The sequence below is a fragment of the Dermacentor silvarum genome, chromosome 2 (assembly GCF_013339745.2).
Source record: "Dermacentor silvarum isolate Dsil-2018 chromosome 2, BIME_Dsil_1.4, whole genome shotgun sequence".
Taxonomy (NCBI): Eukaryota; Metazoa; Arthropoda; class Arachnida; order Ixodida; family Ixodidae; genus Dermacentor; species Dermacentor silvarum.
The window spans coordinates 100,457,047-100,481,708 of NC_051155.1; the positions used below are offsets into that span (position 1 = coordinate 100,457,047).

The 24,662-nt window shown below is 45.7% G+C and overlaps 1 protein-coding gene across 1 annotated transcript; it reads left to right on the plus strand.

Moving 5' to 3' along the window:
* Positions 1–686: 686 nt before the first annotated feature.
* On the plus strand, positions 687–3,869 carry LOC125943492 (ubiquitin-like modifier-activating enzyme 1). The gene is made up of 2 exons (XM_049662835.1): positions 687–989; positions 3,780–3,869. The coding sequence occupies exons 1-2, from the start codon at positions 687–689 to the stop codon at positions 3,867–3,869; spliced, it is 393 nt and encodes a 130-aa protein (XP_049518792.1).
* The last annotated feature ends 20,793 nt before the right edge of the window (positions 3,870–24,662 follow it).

Consider the following 24,662-nt stretch of genomic DNA (forward strand, 5'->3'; position numbering starts at 1 on the left):
TGGTCAGCCTCTCACCACATCTACCATTCGTTGGTAGTTCATCTCCAGTCAGCAAAAAACTGTGGGTGTCATATGTGTGTCCTATTCAGAGACGATAGAATAGGATATCAGTTCGTCGTGTTTTCGTTGCAGAGGGCCAGAAACCTAACTGCGGCTTATTCTAGTGAAGCTTATTATTTCTTTCAGCATCCCCCAAGCGTTGCCAGTGGCTTCGCAGTTTCTTTCGCAAGAAAGGTTTCAAATCTGTTGCAGGAAATGCAGCTGTAGACTTAATAGCGTGCGATGTAGCTGATGTGGCCATTTAGTTTGCTAGCACATTCCCCTCAATGCCTCTATGACCAAGCACCCAGGATATAATGACATGCTGGTCAAGACAAGAGTGGCGGCTTCTCAGTGAAGATGGCCGACTCCCGTCTTTCGGCGTCTCGCCTTTGCTGCTGTAGTGGCCGCAAGACTGTTCTAGTCGCAGCAAAGGCACGCTCGTCTTGTCGGGAGAGCATACAGTACACGCGAAACTGATCCTATGCTGTATTCATGTGCCGGGCTCTTAAATATTTAGATGTCTTGTGCACAGCACACTGTTTCTAAAAACGCCAAAAGCCCTCCGGCAAAAAAAAAAAAACGCAGGACCGAGGATAGTTCCGGCAACGCAACGTAGGGAAACGCAGTTGGGGAAATGGCCCAAAATGGCGCAAAACCCGGCTGACATCGATGAGAGTCTCTACTCAAGACAGCTGTATGTCCTCCGACATGACTTCATGCTCCGGATGGCCCGGTCGAATGTGCTTATATCAGCCATTCGGGGCCTGGGAGTACAGAATGCCAAGAATATCATCTTTAGTGGCGTCAAGTCGGTCACCATCCACAACCAGGGTGTGTGCACTGTTGCCGACCTCTCCTCTCAGTTCTACCTGAACGAGTGTGCCCTTGGTAAAAACCGAGCAGAGGCCTGCCTCAGATCACTGACGGAGATGAACGCGTATGTCCCGGTACAGCCCACACCCAGCCTCTCACTGAACACTTTTTGAAACAGTTGAGTGTAGTCGTGTTGACATACACTCCGCTGGCGGAGCAGCTGTCAGTCTTGTCTTTCACCCGTGCGCACAACATTGCCTTTATTGTGGCTGACACCCGAGGTCTATTTGGCCATATCTTCCGTGATTTTGGCGAGACCTTCCGTGTAGTTGACAGCAATGGGGAACAGCCGGTCTCAGTCATGGTTGCTTCTATCAGCAAGGACAAAAAAGTGGTAGTGACCTATTACTGGAAGTTCGTGCCTAATCTATCAACTGTTGCTCACGCCTTTTACGGGCTTTTGCGGAAGGATGCTTCTTGGTGCTGGGACGACCGCTGCCACGCAGCGTTCGAGCAAGTCAAACCAATGCTGTCATCACCACAGGTGCTCGCCCATTACGACCCGGATAGACCGTTGAAGCTGGCCTGTGACGCATCGCAGTACGGAGTAGGTGCAGTACTTTCCCACGTTTTCGAGGGCGGCAGGTCTAGACCGGTTGCTTTCGCTTCGCGCACACTGTCAGAGCCGGAGAAAGAATACAGCCAGCTTGAAAAAGAGGCATTGGCCATAATTTTTGGCATAAATAATTTTCACTACTACATTTATGGTCGAGCATTCACTCTAATCACGGATCATAAGCCTTTACAGCAAGTTTTCGGACACACCGTGGTTGCTTAGTGGCTATGGTGGTGGGCTGCAAGCACGAGGTGGCGGTATCGAATCCCGGCCACGGCGGCCGCATTTCGATGGGGGCGAAATGCGAAAACACCCGTGTACTTAGATTTAGGTGCACGTTAAAGAACCCCAGGTGGTCGAAATTTTCCGGAGTCCGCCATTACGGCGTTTCTCATAATCAGATCGTGGTTCTGGCACGTAAAAACTCATAATTTATTTAAATAATTTAAGTTTTGGGACCAACAACTCAGATCCCACCTATTGCAGCTGCGCGATTACAGCGTTGGGCTGTGACGTTATCGGCGTACAGATACGACCTTCTCTTTAAGAAGTCAGCCGATAACGCCGAAGCTGATTTTTGCTCCCGTTTGCAGCTTCCATATGTCAAGGACGAGACGCAAGAAAGCGAAGAAACTTATTATACAATGCGACTGGCCTCCCTGCCAGTATCGAATAAAGAAATCACGCGTGCCACGGAACGCGACAGCGAGCTGCTACAAGTAAAAGAGTTCGTAAGTACAGGTTGGCTAAGATCTGTCGGTTAAGACAGGCTGAAACATTACATCACCAGGCGAAATGAATTAACCTCGCATCAAGAATGCATTTTGCTGGGAACACGAGTAGTCACCCCCGAAAAGCTGCAGAGTGCAGTTCTGGACGAGTTACACGAGGGTCACATAGGTATAGTTCGCAGCAAGGCGCTCGCGCGAAGTTGCGTCTGGTGGCCATCCATCGAAGAGGACCTCGAGCGTTTGGTGCAATCATGGGTAAATTACCGAGAACAACGCAGTGCCCCTTGCAAAACACCATTTCACCCCTAGTCCTGGCTCACAGCGCCGCGGCAACGCGTACACATTGATTTTGCAGGACCATTTCAACAATCCATGTTTCTCATAGTGGTCCTTGCCCACTCCAAGTGGCCAAAAGTTTTCGTGTTGCATTCAACTACTACATATGCCACAATTCAGTGTTTAAGAGATGTTTTTGCCCGCTTTGGTTTCCCCGAGACAATTGTGTCGGATAACGGCCCGCAATTCATGTCACAGGACTTCAAACGGTTCGTCCTAGAGATGGGCTGCCGACACGGGCAAACAACACCCTACAATCCTAGCGCAAATGGGTTCGCGGAACGTTTCCCGCAAACTCTGCAGAATGCGCTACGAAAGGATGACACGCGCCAACCACTCAAGGTAAAGCTCAACAAGTGTCTGCTCGCCCTATCGGAACACTCCTCACGCTAAAACGCACGATTCACCGGCCAACTTGTTGTTGGGTCGACGGTTGCATACGTGCCTTGACGTGCTCAAACCCGTAGTCGGGGAGAGGGTGGCTTACGAACAGTTCAAACAGACGGTGAACCGACCTTATCGAGTGCGCGAAGCGACTCTTGGTGATCATGTTCTCGCACGCAATTACAGGACACAGCCAAAATGGACTCCAGCAGTTGTGATAGCTCAGACTGGACCAGTGTCTTTCAAGGTTCGTGTATCGACCCCTTTGGCATACTTGGAGTTGCAGCGTCAGAAGAACCAGTTACTTGAAAGCACGACAGTGCCCACGGAAAACGTCGTTCAAGACGACGGGTTCTCCCTGTGGCCACACATAGACCCTGGATCGGGACCAGCACCTTCAGTACCACCAGCTAGTGTTTCCCCTTCACCACCGACGTCACAGGCTGACATTTCACGGGGCAACGGGGATCGACGCTACCCAATTTGAAATCGTCGACCACCTGAACATGCAGCAACGTGAACTTTGATAGTTCCATAAAAAAAGCGGAAGTGTTGTGTGGGCGATATCGTGCCTGATAAGCAGACTGCTGTTAGTGCGCATGTGCGCACAAGTGCTTATAATGTCGTGCTATGTGCGCTAACCGCTGATTCCTTATGTAACCATTAGCCCGTAAGCTTCGGGCAATAAACACCGTTTTTCCGATTGGAACGCTTGCCTGTTCACTCCCTGGCAGGAACACTAGACTGGCCTTGGTGAAAGAAAAGAATGCCTCGTTGGCCAAACCACTGGAGAGTCTCGATGAGAAGCTGCTGTCAACTCTAGAACATGCTTCTGCTGGCTCCCTTGCCCCATGCAGGCAGTCATTGGAGACATTGCTGCGCAGGAGATCATGAAGGCATGCAGTGCAAGGTCAACGCGATCCACCAGCTGCCGCAGTAGCGCGTGAGGGGAGATTGTATCGCCGCGATGACATGTCACCTTCGCTGCCGCTCTCGCAAGCCTATGTTATGAGCGCGTTCCTTGTCCACGCAAGCTCGCGCCTCCGTGCTAAGTGCACCTCGGTCAGGCCTAATGAAACCATGCCAAGCATGTCAATGCACTCCCATTCCCGCGTGGAGTTCATAACTCGAAGGATGCTCAACAGCGTTCAATTGGACAATGAATGGGCCGCCCGAAAATCGCAAGTAGGCCCGCACCAACACTTCAAGTTGGCCCACCCCCACATTTCAGTTGTGCCAACTCCAAATTTTAAGCTGACCCCCGAAGTTGAAGTTGGCGCACCTACAAATTTCTAGCTGACCCACTCCCAAATTTCAAGTTGATCCACCCCCAAATTTTAGTTGGTCCATCCCTGTGGTGGTGGTTGGGGTGAATTGTAGCAATATGCGGGTTTAGCCTGGCGATCAAGGCCGGCAATTGCTCCGCCCGAGCGTCTCACAATATCACCGCAGTGTTTCACTATGTGTCCATCAAAGCAGACTCTCTTCAGAGTGCGATAGGGAGACGTAAAGTTTCTTTGTGGGCTATAACTGATCGTTCAGGGAATACAAGGTGTTTCAGGCACGCTTGCGGAAGGCACTTTTTTGCAGATTCTCCAGGAGGGCCACCCCTAGTTTAAGCTTCTTGATGTATTTTCTATGGAGCCATATGTATCTTTATAGGCATTTACTTTTTAACTTTTTTGTTTAAAATGCTCCTTGTCACTTACAAAGGTACGAACTATCTACGTTTACACTAATAAACGAGTTATTGCGTTAACTTCATAAATTGCGCATTTTTGTGCCGATACAAGACATTACACTTTTCTCGTGACGCGGCTGGGGTACTCGCCAAGGAATGCTTATGCATTAAAAGGAAGAAAAACAAGGACAGTGGCAGAATCACACGATAGTCACTGAAAATAACAGCACGCCGAGAAGTGCGGCCGATTTCAGACCCGGCTCGCGCGCGGTGGGTTAGAGGGTGTCCAAAGACACCGAGTGCGTTTGGCTCCAACTGATTCCGGCTGACGTCTAGGGGGGAGGTAGGCGGTGAAAGGTGGAGCTGCGTCTCACCCCGATCACCCATACTCTCTGACGGGTGCAAATAAAGTGCTTTCTCTCTCTCTCTCCAAAAACGACCAGGCGAAGTGAACGTACCGGACCGCTTTGATTTGTCTTTTCGGACTGTCCAGGGGGGATATTCTGTAAGAGTTCACCTAGTGGGCTGTCCACTTCGGCTGTCGCCATTGGCTCCCGCGTCACGAGCGCGAAGGAGACTGGCTGGCACCTTCGCGCTCGTGAAGCGGGAGCCAATGGCGAGAGCCGAAGTGGACAGTCCACTAGGTGGACTCTTACAGAATACCCCCCCAGGACGGTCCGAAACGCTGCATGCGCAATGTCTACTGCCTTAAAACACCGCCTCGGGCAATCTGGGACTGTGAGGGTCAGACAGTCGAAGCGACCCATTTTCAACGCTGCACTTACCTAGGCAGAGAAGTAAGAGCCGCGTTCTACCTTCCGCTGGTGGCACGAGCGCTGTGTGCACGCACGCACTAGCCATACACCCTTAGCTGGGTAACCTTTAGTATAGGTGCACAAATTCACATTTATAAGGTACATTGTAACTAATACAAAATATAAGGTACATTGTAACCAATATATTATAAGGTACATTGTAACCAATATAAAATAAAAGGTACATTGCTACCCTTAAAAAAGATGTAGCTTTAGAGGTTACGCTGTAGTCTTCTATTTTCTAAAGCAAATGTAACCTCTAAAGGACGTGTTAAATTTAGGGGTTACTTCAGCAACTTATAGGGATATTTTTCTTTTTGATTGCATTCTATTTTTATAGCCAACCTAGAAAATTTGCAATGTTCCACTGCAAAGTATTTGGATCTCGAACTGGGCCGATATTGTCATGCCTGCCGGTTGACTGATATGTTTCACCTCAGATTGCTATGCTTAAATCACCTCAGATGTTATGTTTAAATTGTGGGACTAAAGAAGAGACTTCCACTGTCAATGCATTTCATTAAAGCTTTGAAGAGAGTACATAACTCGCTGGAATTGGTATTGACGCAAACATTTTTCTTTCAGTCCCATAATTCAAACTTCTGCATGACAATCTGTGGTGAAAAGAAATCAGAGGCAACTGACAGGCATCACAATGTTGGCCCCATTCGAGATGCAGAACGTTTTTAATCATGACGTGGTGATATATTTATAGGTTAGCTATAAAATAATAGCGCAATCACAATAAAGACGTCTGAATAAATTGCTGAAGTAACCCCTAAATTTAACATAGTCTTTGGGGTACAGTCCCTGCTTGACCGCCCTTATAACTCAGCTGTAGGTTTCAAAAATATAGTGCCTCTGAGTTAGTGTCCCTCCAAAATATATGAAAGCCAAAAATGTCTCCAGTTCCTAGAATATTACTTGTGCACAAAAGCCCTTATTTATTAAAAATCCATCTTCCAAAGGCACAAAATTACTTGAAGTACACACTCAATGAAGGAAAACACATGGGGAAGCAACATCTTCATGAGTAATGTAGGTTGGCTATAATACGTAATTAAGTTCAGGCGAGCAAAAGCATACTACAAAGCGCTGCTGGCAATAATATGGTGACAATGAGTTGTTTAAATGTACTTGAAGGCAATGTCAGTATTTCATTTCCTAACTATGCGCCTGAGCCTTTGTAATAAGCTGTTCCGTTTAATATTCTGTGAATGTTCTCGAGAAATAAGTTGGAGTACTCTGAAGTACGAAATTCTTTATTACAAGTATTTTGTTCAACAAGATATAATACAAAAAATACGATCCATGAGACCTCCCATATACAGTGATCGAATCACAACTGTGTGAAATGACGAACATATCACAATTTATGCTATTTGATAACTGCAATACTAGATTTCTGCACAAGCGCAGGGACATACGGGGTGTCCCAGCTATCACGCAGCACGATTTTATAAAAGAGGAACGGTGTTACGCGGAGCAAACCTAGTGGGTATTGTTTCTGGTGCAGTGGAGTAGCCGCCAGTGATTTTTTCGTTACTGAGATTTATTTAGGTAATAAAATTATTTATCTAACTCGTGAAGTACTCTCCTAATTATCAAAGTATCAATGAGAAAATTGTAGAGCACCATGAAAAACTACCGATACAGCTTTATGTTGCTCAATACGTGCTATATAAAAGTCTTTTTCCGAGCGTGAAAGAAGGCCGCGAATACACGCAAAGTGCCTCGAGCGGCCAGTCACGCGGTAATTCTGCGTGTATTCGCGGCCTTCTTTCAGATTCGGAAAAACACATTTATGTAGCACGTATTGAGCAACAGAAAGTTGTATCGGTAGTTTTTCAGGGTACTCTACACATTTCTCATTGACACTTTGATAATTAGGACAGTACTTCTCGGGTTAGGTAATTAATTACAATTACCTATATAGATCTCAATAACGAAAAAAAAAACTGGCGGCTACTCCACTGTACTGGAAACAATACGCACTAGGTTTGCTTCGCGTAACGGCGTTCATTTTTTTTTAAATCGTGCTGCGTTGATAGCTGGGACACCCTGTATACCGATCTGCTAGCACTGAGCAATGAAGGGAAATAGAGTGCATTAGTTTTTGCAAAACAGACCCATCTACGTGGGTGAATGAAATGCTTAACCTATGTCAATAAGAAATTCTGAGGCATCTAAATACACAAGTAAAACAAAATTAACCAGCCTTCACCACAAGTGAGGGGAACAAATGACTAAAGCAAGTAAATGCACTGCTTGTGACTAGAAGTAAACAATGTATGACGTGAAAAAAAAATAGCTGCTTATGGGATAAGTCCTCTCCAACCTTTCGAGCTAGCAGGATTCAAGTAAATCACATATGTTGTTTTATCGTTCACTTCACAGTTGCTGAAAAACATGGAAAGCAGCGAGAACAGAGCTTCTCCCTAGATGACATTTTTCTTGCTTAGGAGCGCAAAGAGACGCTTCAGACGGGCAGTCCTTTCACTAGCTTGTCTCCTGGTAGCACAACTTTATGCACGAGAGCAAGCATTCGGTAAAACGCAAATGGATATTCTAGGGTCTTAACATAATAAGTCAAAAAGCAAAAAATAAGTGACCGTTGGAATCCAGATGTGGAGACAGTGATCACTTCGGCTTGCTGCCAGCAAAAATGTGTCTATTGCGGCAGTCTGGGAGGATCACCGTGAGCAGGGTTCTTATTCTGTCCGTGTCAAGTGATGCACCAGTCATACTTGAGGAGCTTAGGGCCTGGAAAGAATTTAATTATTTGCATAAATGGTAGCGCCCCTCCCTGGCCAGAATGTATACAAAGAAATAGACTGCAACACGGATTGTAAGCGGGCCAGTTGGTACGTATCTGAGCGTGAAACAGTGCAAAACGGGACAGCCAGAAGAGAACACAAAGAAACAGCACCACGTGTCCGAGTTCTCGTGTTGTCCCGTTGTTTCGCACGGTTTCATGCTCAGATAAACAGACTTGGCATGATGTTGCTTCTAATGCTGATTAAAGACGTTAAGGAACAAACCTGTAGTTCAGAAGCAGCGTCCTCATTTGTAGTAGTTGCGCGGGGTGCCGGCGACACAGCTAAATCTGCACTTTTTCTTGCCCGGTGCTTCCGGACCTTCCTTGCAAATAACAGCCTCCTCATGAACGCACTCTACACAAGACAACATTCAGCAAGTACAAATGGCCGATCCCTCAAAGAATCGCAAGATATATAGAAGCAAATGTGCCGACAACTCGTGCGGCGAGTTGCCGTGCCGGCAACGTGTACTGGCCTTAAAGCTTCCTTTTGAGCGTGGCAGAAACACCGATGCGTTTCCGCGAGAATCGCTGCTTACCCCTTTGCCTACTTTTTTTCCACCTAATTCCCTCTCCTCTGATGAAAGAAAAGCTGCAGCCTAATTATATACTCAACACAGACAAACCAGCACAATACAAGGACACTTACCAAGTTCGTCTGTTCTTTCATGCGGTCCGGGGCTGTGGTCACAGTATTCGCAGCGAATGTTTGTCGAACTGAGGACACTGTAGCTCTCACAGTCGCAAAATGAATCCTTGCAGCGGCCACACGCTATCTCAAACAAGTCCCGGTTCGTCACTGCCATTGCCACTGACAAAATTGGCGCGAAACCAGCAACAAAACACACATGCACAGCAAGCGCCTCCTAAAAAAACTGCCTGGAACGTGAGCCGCGAACTCGCTTCCCTACCGTCGGATTTTTCTCTCTCCGTCCGGTACGGTGTCGGGCGCCTATATATGGCGGTCGGTCCTTGTAACCGAGACATGCCGGCGCCCGAGCGCCGACATGGGCGCCGGCGTGTCTAGGTTAAAGGTTACTTATGTGAGGTCTCGGTTAAAGGTTACTTCAAATTCTATAGGTTACAATATAGAGGTTACATGCTGGCAGCAGATCAAAGTAACTAATAAACAGCTCCCGTCACACTCAGTTTTGTCATTGTAACCCTTAACGTGAGCAATATAATGAAAACATCAAACGGACGGACGATGTAACCGTTATTTTATTCGTTACTCGTGTTTATAGGTATACTTATAGGTTACCAAGATTAGAGTGTATATAGTAACTCTAGCCTACAATATAGGCACACTACCGTTTCGGTTGAGGTGCGGTGCATACGTTCTACTCTGAGCAGTAAGAATGAAGCTAACATTATCTAATATTTCACTGGCCGCTGACTAACGCCGACAGTTCCCCGTCGGCCTCATCTCGTGCGCCATCGAGCTACGATGCCTGCAACGCCACTAGCGGCGCTCGTCATGCCAGCATTCTCAGACGCCTGGTAACTGTTATGGCGCTGTTCCTCCTGTTCAGCAAGAGCTGATTTGCGTGCTGCATCGCATGAACATGTCACACCCGCGTATAGTAAGAACACCATCGGAGGAGTTCAGGCACAATGCTTAGCCTTGCTATCGCTGTCGATGGTTCGACGTTCGGTTTTGGAAGTCTCGCCAAACTTTTTCGTAACGTCATGCCTTCTCTGCTTTTGCTGTTGAAGTTTGTCTAGGCAGACGCCTTCGTACCCTTTCCTACAGACGTGCTAAGAAAGGAAAATTTTATTGAACAACCCAAACAGGCGCACGTCATCTGTTCCGTTTGAACGGCGAAGCTGTTTTATATCGACCCTTCGCTGTCTGTCCGTCCGGCGGTGTTACGCAGGTCACGTTATCTGGATAGGATGAGAGCTGCGCCGGGTGAGGGCAATTCACGTGACCAGCAGAAGAGGAGAGGCGCGCTGAGGAGGAGGCGACCAATGAGAGGGATGCTGGGCAGACGAGGCGACCAATGAGAGGCCGCGATGGGCGCTAGAGGAGAGGCGATGGGTATAAGAGAAGGTGTTTCTGTGTGACGCGCCCTTTCGGATAACGAACGCGCATCGCTGCTGGGTTGCGATGCGACTATGGGAAGACCACGAGTAGTGCGTGCTCCTGAAGAAGAGGCTGCCTACCGTGAGCGTCAGCGAGAGTTGGCTCCTGAACGGGCTTGTCGCGTGCTCTCCTTACTGGCGCACAAAAATGAAGCGGCGCAACTTGCCCGCAAAAAAAAAAAAAATGTTGCATTTTCACCCGAAAGGCGAAGAATCAATTGCGATAGCAAATTAGTGGAGAGTCTATGCGGAGTAAGGATAGTAGTTTTATCAGTTGTATAAACTTGGACATGCAGCAGTACCAGTAACGCTCAGAGCTGTTGACGACGCCGTCGGCGTTTTGAGCGCGCTCGCACCGAACGCGCGCGGCGTTGTTGACTGTTGCCGGTGCCTCTGGGAGCGGCTCGGATGTTTTCGACGCGATCAGAACGGGCCACTCGTCGAGCAGCGTCGGATGTCTTTACAACCTTCTCGCCTCGCAACGTTTTTATATAACTGCGCATTTGGTTCCGCAGCTAAACGTCGCCTCCCTTCCCTCCCTCCATTCTGCAGTTCTCCACTTTAACCTACATTTGTATCTTAGCCCAACTCAAGCTTCGGATAGGCTGCTTTTGTTGTAATGGGGGTACAGAGCCCGCACACTGCCCACACAGCGGCATAAAAATGCGAACCTACAGGCAGCACAAACACATTTGCAACCCTTACATTACGGAGCCTAAAGGAGAGGACGCCACTGGCCCCTAACGCATATAACGTCCTTGCTTGCCTTCTGACAGCGGCCGAATGCTTGAATCACCGCAAAGGTATTCTTGGCTTGTGCTAACTGTTGACAGCGTAGAAAGTAAGGCGTTGCGTACAAGAAAGAACTTGGAGGACGCTTAAGCTTCGCCTTTAAGAGCGGAATGCGATAGCATTGAGAGATCCTTGACTGCATTTCACGCTTCCCTGCAACTGCAGCTTATATAATCGTAAAGTTTACCGGCAAACGTTTGCGGCGAACGCTATGCATGAAGCCGAGTATTATGACAGAAACGCGGCTTCTTGCGTGGGCTGATCCCGGAGGTAGCGCTAAGCCGAGCCAGAAAAATTGCATCCTTTTCAGATTTATGTTATTGTTTCGCACTTTTAATGTTTCAGTCTGAGAAAAGATTTGATATAAAAGGCATGCCCTGTCGGTGTTTCGTTTCATCACATTTGTTTCTGGGCTGTCATTCTCAAAATACCGAGGAATATGTCAGGAATGTAAGACAATGTACGAGTTACATTAGGGATAGACTGCTGGTGGCATTATAACCTGCGTATACCGCATGTCATATAGCGAGGCATGGCATATACATACATATACGGAACTTTGCATGTTCTGCGTACAGTGCTTTTATTCTGCTGTAGTTTGTGATAGGCAACTATGTCAGCGTGGGCATCACGCGGCAGGGAGGGGAAAAGGGGCACAACGAGTGCCTCCTCCCGATGGACAATCTAAAGTAACAAGTGGCACTAGGAAGAGTCCGTGTGATGTTGCGTCCGGAAATGCTCGTCGTTATAATGCTGATTCGAAATTTTCGCTCCGATATCTTAGAGCTGCATTCCGAAATTGTCGCGTCGAAAGTAAAACACGTACGTGTAATTTCGGCTAATAAGTGTCTTCTCAAGCACACAGACCTTTTCATGAAATAGCGCTTGATATTAAACGGTTCCTCAAATTTCATAGTGTTTGGGCTACCCCGCTGTTAAGCCATTCGGTATAAGTGACACTGCGTATGCGCCTATTTTACTTTTAGGCCATTCTTCCAGAATGGCCATGTTCAAGTGGGTCACGAGAGGCATGTATAGTCCTAAAATGCATTTATTTATTTATTTATTTATTTATTTATTTATTTATTTATTTATTTATTTATTTATTTATTTATTTATTTTTATTAGGGGTAGGCGCAAGCGCAATTATTTGTAGATGTTTTCAGTGTGCTCCTTGAATTGGCCAGTCATGGAGTGGTGCACAGCATCACTGGGAAGACCATTCGAATACGTCGAAGTCCGCACAAGGAATGGCGGCTGCTGGACAGAAGTATGCGATAATGGAGGAGGGCATACTGGCTTTCAATTGTTGAGGCGACTTGACGGATGATGGGCTGGTGTTATGGCAGGGATTTGAAGTACTATGCGACAAAATTTATGAAAAAGGCAACGGCGAGCTTGTCTGCGACGCGATGAAGGATCCGGAAGGTAAGGGTAGGAATGCAGGGTGTCGCAACTAACTTTAGCCAAGGTTTAAAAATATTCGCTTGCCGGTTAGGAGGAAGCGACCGAATGATATTGATCGCGACATTGCCTAGGTGATCAGGTACGTTACTTTTTCATTTTTCTTCAGCTGCCTAATTATTCGGGATTAATTAATCTACTGTGCTCGTAGGCCTTAAATTTAGACAAAACAGGCACTGAGGAAATTGTAAAAACCTTTTCGTAAATATAAGATTCAGCAGTATCTAGAATTGTACCTATTGCACAATCGTATTTTAGCTGTAAGAAATAAAGTCCGCAAAAAAGAGAAAGAAAGGAAGAAAAAAAGTGCCCTCCGTGAACAGAAAATATTCAAGATATAGCGTTATATTATTCGGCTTCTGCTTTGTCTGCTTATGTTGCGGCTGTTCTGCACACGTGCTATGAGAAGACTAATCTGTGCGTATGTGTACGGAATTAATGAAAACGCATATATATATATATATATATATATATATATATCCTCGCGTAGTCTTGTATTTCAAATTCCACATTCCACACACATGTACTCTTCTTTTTCCCTCTGATGTGCGTCTTGTACTTCTTACTCGTGTTTCCTTTTGTAACTGATTGGCCCCAGTATCCTGAGTACTGGTCTATACGTTGCTAAGTATGACACCTATTTTAGTGTTCTCACGCTGTACCCACGAAACACAAAAGCAGCTATTTGACGTCTAAAAGATGTCTTGAACGGATAATTCAAAAGTCCAATAGCTGTCCTGGTCAAGACATTTTCTAGCCGTGGACGTCTACAGGTACTTCAGTAAGCCCTGCTAACGTTACGCTAAAAGTTGGCTAATAAACATCTCGACAAGAACAACTTCAAGAATTGTATTAGACGTTCCCAGAATTCTGTAATAATGACTTTGGAAACATTATGCAGGCTTTTATAAAACATCTTGACAAGAACAAGTTAAGAATTTTATTAGACGTTCCAAGAATTCTGTTATAAATTATAACAGAATTCTGGGGACGTCTAACAAAATTCTTAATTAGGCTAAAGAAGCCTGCATATTGTTTCCGAAGTCATAACGTATAATGGCTTCAGAAACAATATGCAGGCTTTTATAGCGGTCTTTAAAGCAGCATTTATAGATTGTCATTCTAGAGTGACGTGGTAAGCAAGATTATTGGCCACTTCTTCCACATACCACGCATCCGTATGCTAGCTTCATAGTACTATATAGAACTGAAAATTAAATTGAAGCATTACATTATATTATTTATAATAACTTGCATAAAATTGTTTAACATATATCAAATGTGCAGTACACATCCAAAGCAAATGAGCATAACATGCACAAAAAAATTACCTAACCTTGTGAGAAAGCGGCTTTATTGACTAATAAATTAAAGGACATGCAGAATGATTTTATTAATTTTTAATACAGTAGAAAAGGTGACGACATAAAATAAGACGTAGCTGCAGTAACCACAGCAATCCAGGTCCCTTCCCTCTTGGATACCGCTGGCTGCCCACAGAAGTTTGCTCTGTAATACAACAGTGAAGAAAAAAGTGAGTAAGCCACACTTGATTTACAATAAAGATGTGCGATTCGGTATTTCAAATAGCAACATATGTGCCGTTGTTTTACCTTGGTCACATTTACTTTATAAATTTAAGCAATACTTTCTCTCAAAATCTTATTCTGTACGATGACGTTCAGCATTATGTTGCAGATATGATATGAAAAAGCTACTGTAGAGTGAAATTAAACTGGCAAATGGTTTGACCAATACACGACTTGCAGTAGGTCATTAGCAGTTAGATGGTTTGCAAACAAATCTCTTACACGAGTATGCTACTTTTCTTTAAATAGTGGTGTTGGTGAGTTTTAGCAACAGGTGGGCTTAGCCTGACAATCAAGGCCGGCAACTGCTCCTTCCGAGTGTCTCTTACAATAACCCTGCGGTATTGTACCACATGTCAATAAAACAATTCTCTTCCTAAAGGGACCCTAAACACTTAACTAATCATAGAATGGCCTCACTATATTAAAGGACGTCGTCTCACGAATCTCATGCCGCAAAAAGTTTTCCCAATCCTCCAACCATAAGTGAAGTTACCACACCAATGCAAGACTATTTTCCTGCCTGCTAGCGTGCTGGAAGCTACACATAGGAGAAGCCAAGAGAGCAAAGTCCCGGTATACTACGCAATGCAGCACGCTGCTGCCATCTTAAAGGCCACACGCAGCTAGAATTTCTGTAATCATTCAGCCAATTATGTGAAACTCCGGCTTTACCTCCCAGATCACAAAAGAACGTTCTGCTACATATCATGCATGCAAATATATTCGAGTCTAAACTTCGCGCCAGCACGGGCCCGCCAAAACAAAAGTGGCGTGCAAGTTGTAGCAGGTAAACGTATACGTACCGTAAGGAACTCTATACCTAATCTGCAGGCGCTGGTCAAGGCTTGAACGTGAGCAAAATACTTGGGAAGAGAAGCATGGGCACTGGCGAGCGAACGCTTACGAGCATGAGCACGGCTCTTTCAATCGCTCGCGAAAACTTCAGCGCGCCCCCCTGGTGCGGTCCAAGACACGTGGTCCAAGAGCAGATAACAGTTCGCTCAAACGGAGCGCACGTTTGCGACTGCGCGCGCCCAGATCTGTTGGTGACGATAGCTGGTATCGCAATTCCAGCTTCTTCACCGCTCGTTCACGCACTCATCGACACTCGTACGGCTGATCTTTTCCGGCATCGCTTTTCGCGCTGAAAACTCGGAACGCCCATGAAGTCGAATGGCGGGGCATTTGAATATACAACTCTAATGGCAGGCCTCCGAAAACAAATTTCGCGCCTATGAGAACAAAATGACGTCACTTCTGTTTTTGACGGATATGACGTCAAATTATTTTTTCTTCCGCCGGAAGTGTTCCCTCCTCACACAGATGACGCTAAGCCCCATGAACCGCCGGTAAGCAACCATGTTTTGAACGTATGGGCTTCTATGGAAGCTTCGCTACCAGGTATATTTACGTTGCGCGAACGATCATTGCTTTAAGCCTAGCAGCTGCCACACGAAAAGTTACAAGGCAATGACGCCAGATCGAGGCTTAGAATTTCACGCCGACGAGTGGTGTCTGTTACACTGCCGAAAGCAAAAGGCGCGGCCGTTTACGACAGCGGAAGCAAAAGGAACGAAACCGAAAATGTCGCCACCCTGTTGCTTTCTCTGTGGCAAAATACTTGCGTGAAAGCGCTGTTCATTCATGGACGGCACAACTTAGAGCACTGAGACAGCGGCGCCCAATGTCATGGTCGCGTGGCTATCTTCATGATTCCCGGGCTTTCATTACGAAGCCGAAAAAAAATATTGCGTAATAGGTGCGAATCGACATACTGCTGAATCGGGCGTTTCCGAGAACGCTCTCTACCATGTCCTTATTGAAATTGTGGCCCAATTTTTGAACGTGGGGAGTTGATTAATTTATTTTGAATAATGTAAACAAATAACACAAACGAAAAAAAATTGTCATTTGCTCCATACAGTGCCCGGCAACATTATTTTAGTGGTGTCATACTAGTGTGCACTCGCATGTTATTAAATTTTGTCTAAATATAGCGGGGACACCCTGCTAGCGTTATTTCTCTCTATATATACTACCTGCCATCGTTATTCTTCCCTCGACAAGAGTCGTGTATCACCTTCATTGAAGCCCCATCGCTATACGTAGGCGTTTCGCGCTGTGTATCCGCCTGATTTGGAGTTTCCATTTCGGCATAGCTTCCAAATGGCACAGTGCATAAATATAAACGTTGCGTGAGATTAATATTGCCACTTTTGCGATGCATAATAAAAACACTGCATGATGCAACGTGATGAACATTACACGTTGCATCCGATGGACACCACTGCAGGAATCGCCACTCGCTGTACAGCATTTGATCACCCGCTTCCAGAAAGGTATCTTTCACATAGGTTCCAACAGGTGCTCGGAATCTGCACACTTCTTTCGCATGCCAAACAGACGAGTGTAGTGCCTATCCGAATTATTCAGCAAACCGTCCAAAATAACCCATGTTCAGCTTCCATATGTGTCAGCTCTCACTTAACGAACCAACAAACCATTCACTGAAAAATCAATCAAACGCGTTTTAGTTTAATATTTTATTTATTTATTTATTTATTTATTTATTTATTTGCAAAATGCTGCGTTTTCCAAGACCAAACAGGTATGAAAATATGTTTGCGATTCAGCACACAAACACAAAAATTGCTCTAAGTGATCTATCTCGAAGGAAACAAAATAAAAGAAGAAAAATAACCCTGTCATTGCTGATTAAACCCGACTTACGCCAAAGAACGAACACCACGAAGTGTTTCACTACAATTTGCTGCAATTAACGAAGGTATAAGTATAAGTGTACTTGACTGAGCTTTAATTCGTCCGACCCTTTCCAAAAGTTCAACCTGCACAGAAGCGCGAACACCGTTCACGTGACGTCGCACCATCCATCCATCAATGGTGGACAGAGCGGTGTGGAAATGGTCGCGGGTGTCGCGACCGCGCGTTCGCGGTTCGCGCCACGCGCCGGGCGCCGCTAGCGGCAGGGGCTGAGAGTGAGCTCGCCGCACCAGCAGCCGCTGGCTCAGTCGATGTACCGCCCGCTTGGGCCCCGTGCACCGACTCCGCTTTGCTCTGTCGGATATACGAAAGCATCGATGCCACGCGCGCTCTGTGTGCCCGGACGGCCGATGGTTTCGTGATGAAAGGACGCCGCGTCAACTGTGAGCCGTGTTCCTGGCGCCAGCGGTAAGCTTGCATTGTGGTGTGTCATTGTATCTTTCCCTGCCTCATTGTTTAATATGTCGCAGAATTGTCTGATTTGAAGAATGCTGCTTACTATACGGACCACGTGGTTTTCGCCTTCACCTTGGGCGAGTGTGCAGGGGCAAGTTTTTGAATCCCCAAACAAAGGTTATAATGAAACAGTGCTAACCTGAAAGGGTTTTTCTTTATCTAAAGAAGACGGAGCCCTCTCACCTATTCTTTCAGTAGGCGCCTTTACGCTGAATGCGACAGTGACATCTATGTAAATGATGGTAATGGGCTAGGATGATGAATCGCACTAACGCGCAAGCCGAGGGCAGATTGACACGGGTAAGTCGACTCACGCGGTGAATGTAAACGGTGGCGTATACTCATCGAGGCACGAGCGGAAAACAGAGTGCTACTCGCGTGTGGCTTTCCCACAATCACCGACGCAACGAACTCGCCCATAGCAGGTTCTCACTTGTTTCGGGCGAATGGGTATGCGTTGCAAGCGTTGTTGCATAGGATTACGATGATGCGCTAGTGAATAGGATACGCTACTATCGTATTCATGTAAGCGCGACTATACTGTTGGCACTTGAGATCATCTCTTCCGGCAAGGAAGGCACGTTTCGCAAGCGTCGCTTATTAGAAAGTCGTGCACCGTTCATTGTTATACACTGACGTCCTGCTTCTTTAGGCTCTTGAATCTGCAGGGTAGGTATATACCCGCGGCCGTGGTGTTAGCTCATGACGATCGGGCAAACGGGTTCTAATGGCTGCGTGTCTCCCACTGCACGCCCATGGCATAGGATTTCTATGAGTGACCATTCTGAAGAATATAAAATGAGGCCACTGCCAACACCGCCTAGTGGTCGTGATTGTCTGGCTGTGATTAAGTGGCTGGGAGTCCTTTTGTGTTGTTTTGTTTCCCGCTGTTCATTGTTAGTGCTGATTTTTCCTTTTTTTTTTTTTTGAAGTCTTGAAGCTTGTCCTATTTTTCTTCATAATTTGGTATTCAGCTTCACTAGGGTGGTGAAAAGCAGGACATTAAATTTTTTCAATGCAAGCGCGCTTTTTTATGTTCTTCGTTATGGTGTCAACGGCCTTCTGTCCCGAAATTTCCACTTGTCCTTCGTTGATGACGCCTCTGCCCATGTAGGTGTTGAACGGCTCATAACGTGCTACTCATTTGCCACTGTGCCCCTTCATATAACGATGTGTGCTCTCATCACCACCTCGGAAGCCTTTTGGCCAGCACGAACTGCATGTTTTAAGTAAATGAACAGAAAATCCGACAGCGACACAGATTTCTCGATCGGGACCTATCATGGGGCCCCCATTGCGTCTATTCGAAGAAGTTTTCTGCTATTGCTCAGGATTTGAAATTCCTCTGTGGGAAAGCTAGAAATGCACCTGCGCAATCTATGTTGCAGGTGTACAGAGCACTGTTCCTGGGATTTCTGCGTTGCAGTCTGTCAGTTTTATCAAATACATGCGAAATCAACATGCGAGGCTCCGGGGAGCATACAGGGCCATGCCCTATCAGCAAGTATTGCCATCGCTAGAGATCATCAGTGTCTAACTCATGTAGCACTCGACTCGCTCTTAGTGCACATTCGTCACCTTTCAAGGACCCGCAACCATCATTTGGCTCCTTTGCCGGCGCAGCGACACCCAGCCACGTTTTCGCCAATGATAACTGGTCACCAGTATAGAGCATAACATCAGCTAAAAACACCACCGGTGAAACATTCATCTCCCCTTTGGTGCCTTCGACAAACCCAAGTGTGCCTGGCAGTTCCGAGAATTACGGAGAAAGTCAGTCGTTCCCCAATTGCGTTGGAGCAGATGACGCTTCCCTTATTGCACGAAACATACACCACCTGCATACTTATACTGATGGTTCGACCTCACCTATACCAGCTCAACAGCGACTATTGACATTCCAGCAATACGGGTCACAACTAAATTCAAGTTATCACGCATAACATCTAAGTTGACAGAACCTTGAGTTCTCCATGCCACTGTGAGTTATGTCATTGACCAACCAGCAGAGAAACACGTGGTGTTCTGCGACTGAAAAGTTGCTCTTCACAACGTCAAATCTGCTTTGCGTCACAGTACATGTGAGGAGATTACATCTCAATTTTTACCCTTCTCAAACAAGATAAAGTAACTGTTAGGCTCTTGAAAACGCCACGATGTCATCTTTCAGTGGCTCTCGGGTTATTGTGGCATTATCAGTAACAAACTCGCTCACAAGGCTACCCGGTCTGCCTGTGGAGACACCCAGACTATTTCAATTCCGCTGACAAGGACGGACTCTGCAACAGATCTTCATTTGCTCGCTTGTACGACTCAAGCTTCCAGAAGCTCTCCAGGCGTCTCTAATTGCCGCCGATCACCTCGAACCCTTTGCTACGGCTGCAAGTGCCAACTATTCTCTCCCGCGGGGATGCCACAAACACTGTTTTACCATCTATAGTTTGATGTGGCATTTGCGAATGCGTACTTCTGCCGTCTCGGAATGGCCGATACACCAACGTGCGACAGTTGTGGGTCTCAAAAAACTATCAAACACCTGTTGTGCACTAGGCCTCAATACAACGTCCAGCGATTCTATTTACTGGTCACACTAAGCCGACTGGACTCTAGGGCACCGCGTCAAACGAACATTCTTGGACCCTGGCCGCATCTGTCGGTGGCGCAGAAAGGTATTCGAGTGCTACTGCAGTTTTTGAGCAACACCGGCCTCCGTGGTTGATTACAGCGCTGCTGTGCGTCCTACATAGTGCGAGCAATTCATGTTCATTCTGTCATTCTATCCCTATTTTCCTCTTTCTATTTCCCCTTTTTCTTAACCCCAGTGTCTGGTTGACCTCCCTACCTTTACTCTCCTTGCTTTTTTTTCTCTCTCTCCACCAACGAATGACGTTCCAGAAAATATTATTTGCCATGAATGCGGAAAAGGCGTCAGCAAGTAATTGGTGACAACCATTGTGGTGGGCGAGACTGTTCTGCTGTTTCACAACTGACATTTCCGTAAAGAAGGTCAATTATGCCACTCTTGTTTTCTGAAAACAAAAGGCGTTATAAACTACCATGCCATACGGCAAGAACGAGAATTGTTTGCTTTATTACATTGATCCTAAACACATGCCTAGGGCCTTGCAAATTATCTTGATTCTATTTATATTCCGTGTTATGTAGCCCATGTACGACCGTGGCCGGGCAACTTGGAGGGGATGACCAATGCGAAATGAAATGCGTTCCGGAGGACTGATGTATGGTGGATGATTAAGTGAGCTGTAAAAAAAAAGAAAAAATTTTTGGAATAAGTACAAACTAGCGATACGACGCCGACAAGCCAGGGTTGATATGCCGGACTCTGCTTTTAACGATGATATACTGCTACTGTATGAATAGCATGAATGAATGAATCTTGTGGCACGATGTTGTACTGATCATTTTATTAGATATTTTTGGTTAGGGCTCCAGATGGCAGATGCATATTCCAGCTTAGAGCGTACGAGTGACTGGTAGGCAAGCAGTTTTAGGTCTGGTGGCGCGTCACATAGATGACGTTTTAAGAACCCAAGGCTTTTGTTAGCAGATGATACGATTTTAGTGACATGCGTGTTCCAGGTTTGATCATTAGACAATGTTACGCCCCGAGGTACTTATAAGACTGTGTTAATTCTATGGTGACATGCGAGATAGTATAAGGGAACGTGAGAGGATTACGTTTTCGGTTGAACGACACGAGTTTGCATTTATCGGGGTTTAGTTCCATGAGCCATCGGTTAGACCAGTTCTGGACGCAGTTTAGGTCACTTTGGCGAGCTAGTTGATCAAAGGGGTTATTAACTGTGCGATAGATAACAGTCATCGGCAAAAATACGGACATTGCAAGATACATGCGTTGGTAGGTCGTTAATACATATTAGAAATAGGAGGGGACCAAGGACTGACCCTTTCGGTACGCCTGATGTTTTGTCTGCATCCTTGTGGTACGCCTGATGCAGACGAAACTGGGGCTCTAGTGTGTTCATGCGGTGATTACATATATACTAGTTGGTAATTGAAATATCCACACTCTGATTACAATTTAAGGCAGGCCAGTCGTGCTTTTTCCCTGAGCTATTTTCGTCTATTTCGTTACGCGCTGGAACATGTTCTTGTCCGAGCCCTAAATAGTCATTGCAGAGCTCAGCCTGTTGCTTGCTTTTACGAGTGCGTAGGGCGAAAACACTGTCAATACGGAGTAGACAAAATGAACGCTACCCCGAGATGAAGCACCACTCATAGGCAGGAGATCACCTGTGTACAAGTTTTTGTGGTGTTCCGCTGAAGTACATTATGTAATTATGCCACAACCAGTTTACATGTATATTGCGAAAACTTGGGAAATGAAAGGGGATAGTAATTTTCATGGAATAGAGGCAGTTAAAATAATTTGGTCATGTTTTCTAGTAGAATGGATAGCTGGAACACTTAGTAGTCTAATAATGGGCACCAGGAAGCTGGATTTATGATGAAAAAACTATGTTTAGATCAGAGGCATGTTTGTCAGACTTTGCTTTCGTACATACATACATACATACATACATACATACATACATACATACATACATACATACATACATACATACATACATACATACATACATACATACATACATACATACATACATACATACATACATACATACATACATACATACATACATACATACATACATACATACATACATACATACATACATACATACATACATACATACATACATACATACATACATACATACATACATACATACATACATACATACATACATACATACATACCATACATACATACATACATACATGGATACGAGGTGAGCGCCCCGGGTTCTTTCACATAGGCAGGCTACTTGATTCGGAATTTCTAGCAGCAGAAATATCTCCGCGACAAGTGCAATCTTTCAGATGGCAGTGCCAGCAAGTAAACTCCACCGGCAGCGTTTGCGGAGCAGGTATTCAGCTGCCAATGCTTTAATTAACCCTTTTCGATGTCGAAAATTAAATAGTGTAAGCACACTTAATAATAGGGCACTTGAGTGGTAATTTGCAGCCAGGATGACCTCAAGTAGAGAAGAAGTTTGGACATGTTGGTAGTTCAAACGTAAACTGGGATACATAGCGCTAGAACGACATAAGGACGAAGAAGAACACAGGACGAGCGCTATCTTGTGTTCTTCCTCGTCCTTGTGTCGTTATAGCGCTATGTATCCCAGTTTACGATTGACCTTAAGTAAGTGTTTCTTCCAGCAATGACTCAAGTCGTAGAGGCTGTGATTTTTTATGTTACGCGTAAGATGATTTATTTGCAAGACATCTATAGGTTAGGTGTCTGATCCTTCTCAAGTGTATTGTAGAAAACACCACTGAATAGGGCATTTTGCAAACGAGATGTGATCGTGAGAATTTCGTATTTCTCACCAACTTCCATCTTTATTGACGCGAACGTTTAGTCAACACGTTTTGATTTGTCCGATGTTATTCGTCTTTCTTCCTTGTCTGTTGTTCGAACTGCTTTGGCGGTCATTTCCACATTTATTACTTTAACTTTCGCGTTACATATGCACACCGCAGAAATGTTCTCTCAGGATCATAAAAAAAGCAGTGGTTATTTAGCGGTAAATGCACGAGAACTGCGTTAGCATTACGTCGCGCACATCTTTGAGGTCCCGGATTCATGATTTAGACCGCGTTTACCACATTTCATACTGGTGTTCAGTAGCTCACTAGACACACGTCCATCCTATTCGAGGAGCGAAGTGCAACTGATGGTTGTCTGGTGCAGAACACCGCCAGTTTCACTACATACATACATACATACATACATACATACATACATACATACATACATACATACATACATACATACATACATACATACATACATACATACATACATACATACATACATACATACATACATACATACATGTTCTTCTTAGCTCCCCATCTCCTCTCTACCACGTGACCAGATTCCCGCAATTCACACACACACACGCACACACACACACACTTTTTCCACTTTGACAACCCGAAAGCAAACGCAGTAGAAGTAGTACTCATTATACATCTGCTAAGGCTTACAATCTCAAACGTACAGTGCCGGCCATTGTTGTGTAGAACGCGCGAACGGCCGTCTTTGCTCTGCGGGGCGGCACCTGGCGGCGGTAGCTGGGTCCGAGATAGCGTGCCGAGGAGCATGTGCGGCTTATTATTAATCCAAACTTGCGCGTGTTGCATTTAACCAGAGGTGATATTCGTAGCCGGCTTTATCTCGAACCGTCCGTGAGCGCGCATCATTTGTTGCAAAAGGACCAGCGCGCGTTATCAGCCCATACGTTTGATTCTATGGCAATTGCGGTGCCGCAAGCGCCCTCAGGCCGAGTGCAGATTTGGATTAACAAAGGCGCTTTTCAATGTCACCACTCGTCAAAAGCAGTTCTGCATGTCTGTAAGGCCGCGCATGCTCTTGGGCACACTGTCTCGGACCCAGCAACGGCGGCCGAGTGTCGCCCTGCAGAGCAAAGCCGGCCGCTCGCGTGCTCTACACAGCAGTGGACGGCACTGCACATACGGATTGTGGCAGTCTGTACAATTGACGCTGTGTTTTATAATCACACTGCGTAAGTTTGATAACGCAGTCTAGAACGCGGATCTCAGGCCACTTACGAGTGCCTGAACGAACATTTTGTAAAAACTCCTTGTCACTGAGCAGCGCGCGCCAGTTCCGTCTTTCCTGCAATCCTGCAATTTTTTGTTATAATGCACAGGAAGTACGCATGTCTCACCACCAATGGCTTTAAAAGCTAACTAAAATAAGCCTGAAATAACGCAATTTCTCCACCCGATAATCCGACGGATGGGCGGACTGGCGCATGGTGTACCCAGCCTGTTCATGATTTCGGCCTCAATTATCTCTCTTACTAACCGGTATTTCTTCTTGCATATTATATCAGCTTCTTGAAACTGTTGCGCGCACGTAGCAATGTCTAGCAAAAAAAAAACGTCCCTCAATTTGGGGACGTTACTGCTGTGTTTCCAGAAGCAATCATTTATGCCTCTGGTTGACTGCCAGATGAAGTATTTGTCGCTGCTGAAAGAAATGTTATACACTACGTAATCAGCACAATCAATGTACCTGAATTTATGCTCCTTTGAAAAAAACCTCGCACACTAAGGAGAATTTCCTACACACTAAGGAAAATTACAACCTTATGGTTGGACAAGATGTAAAAACA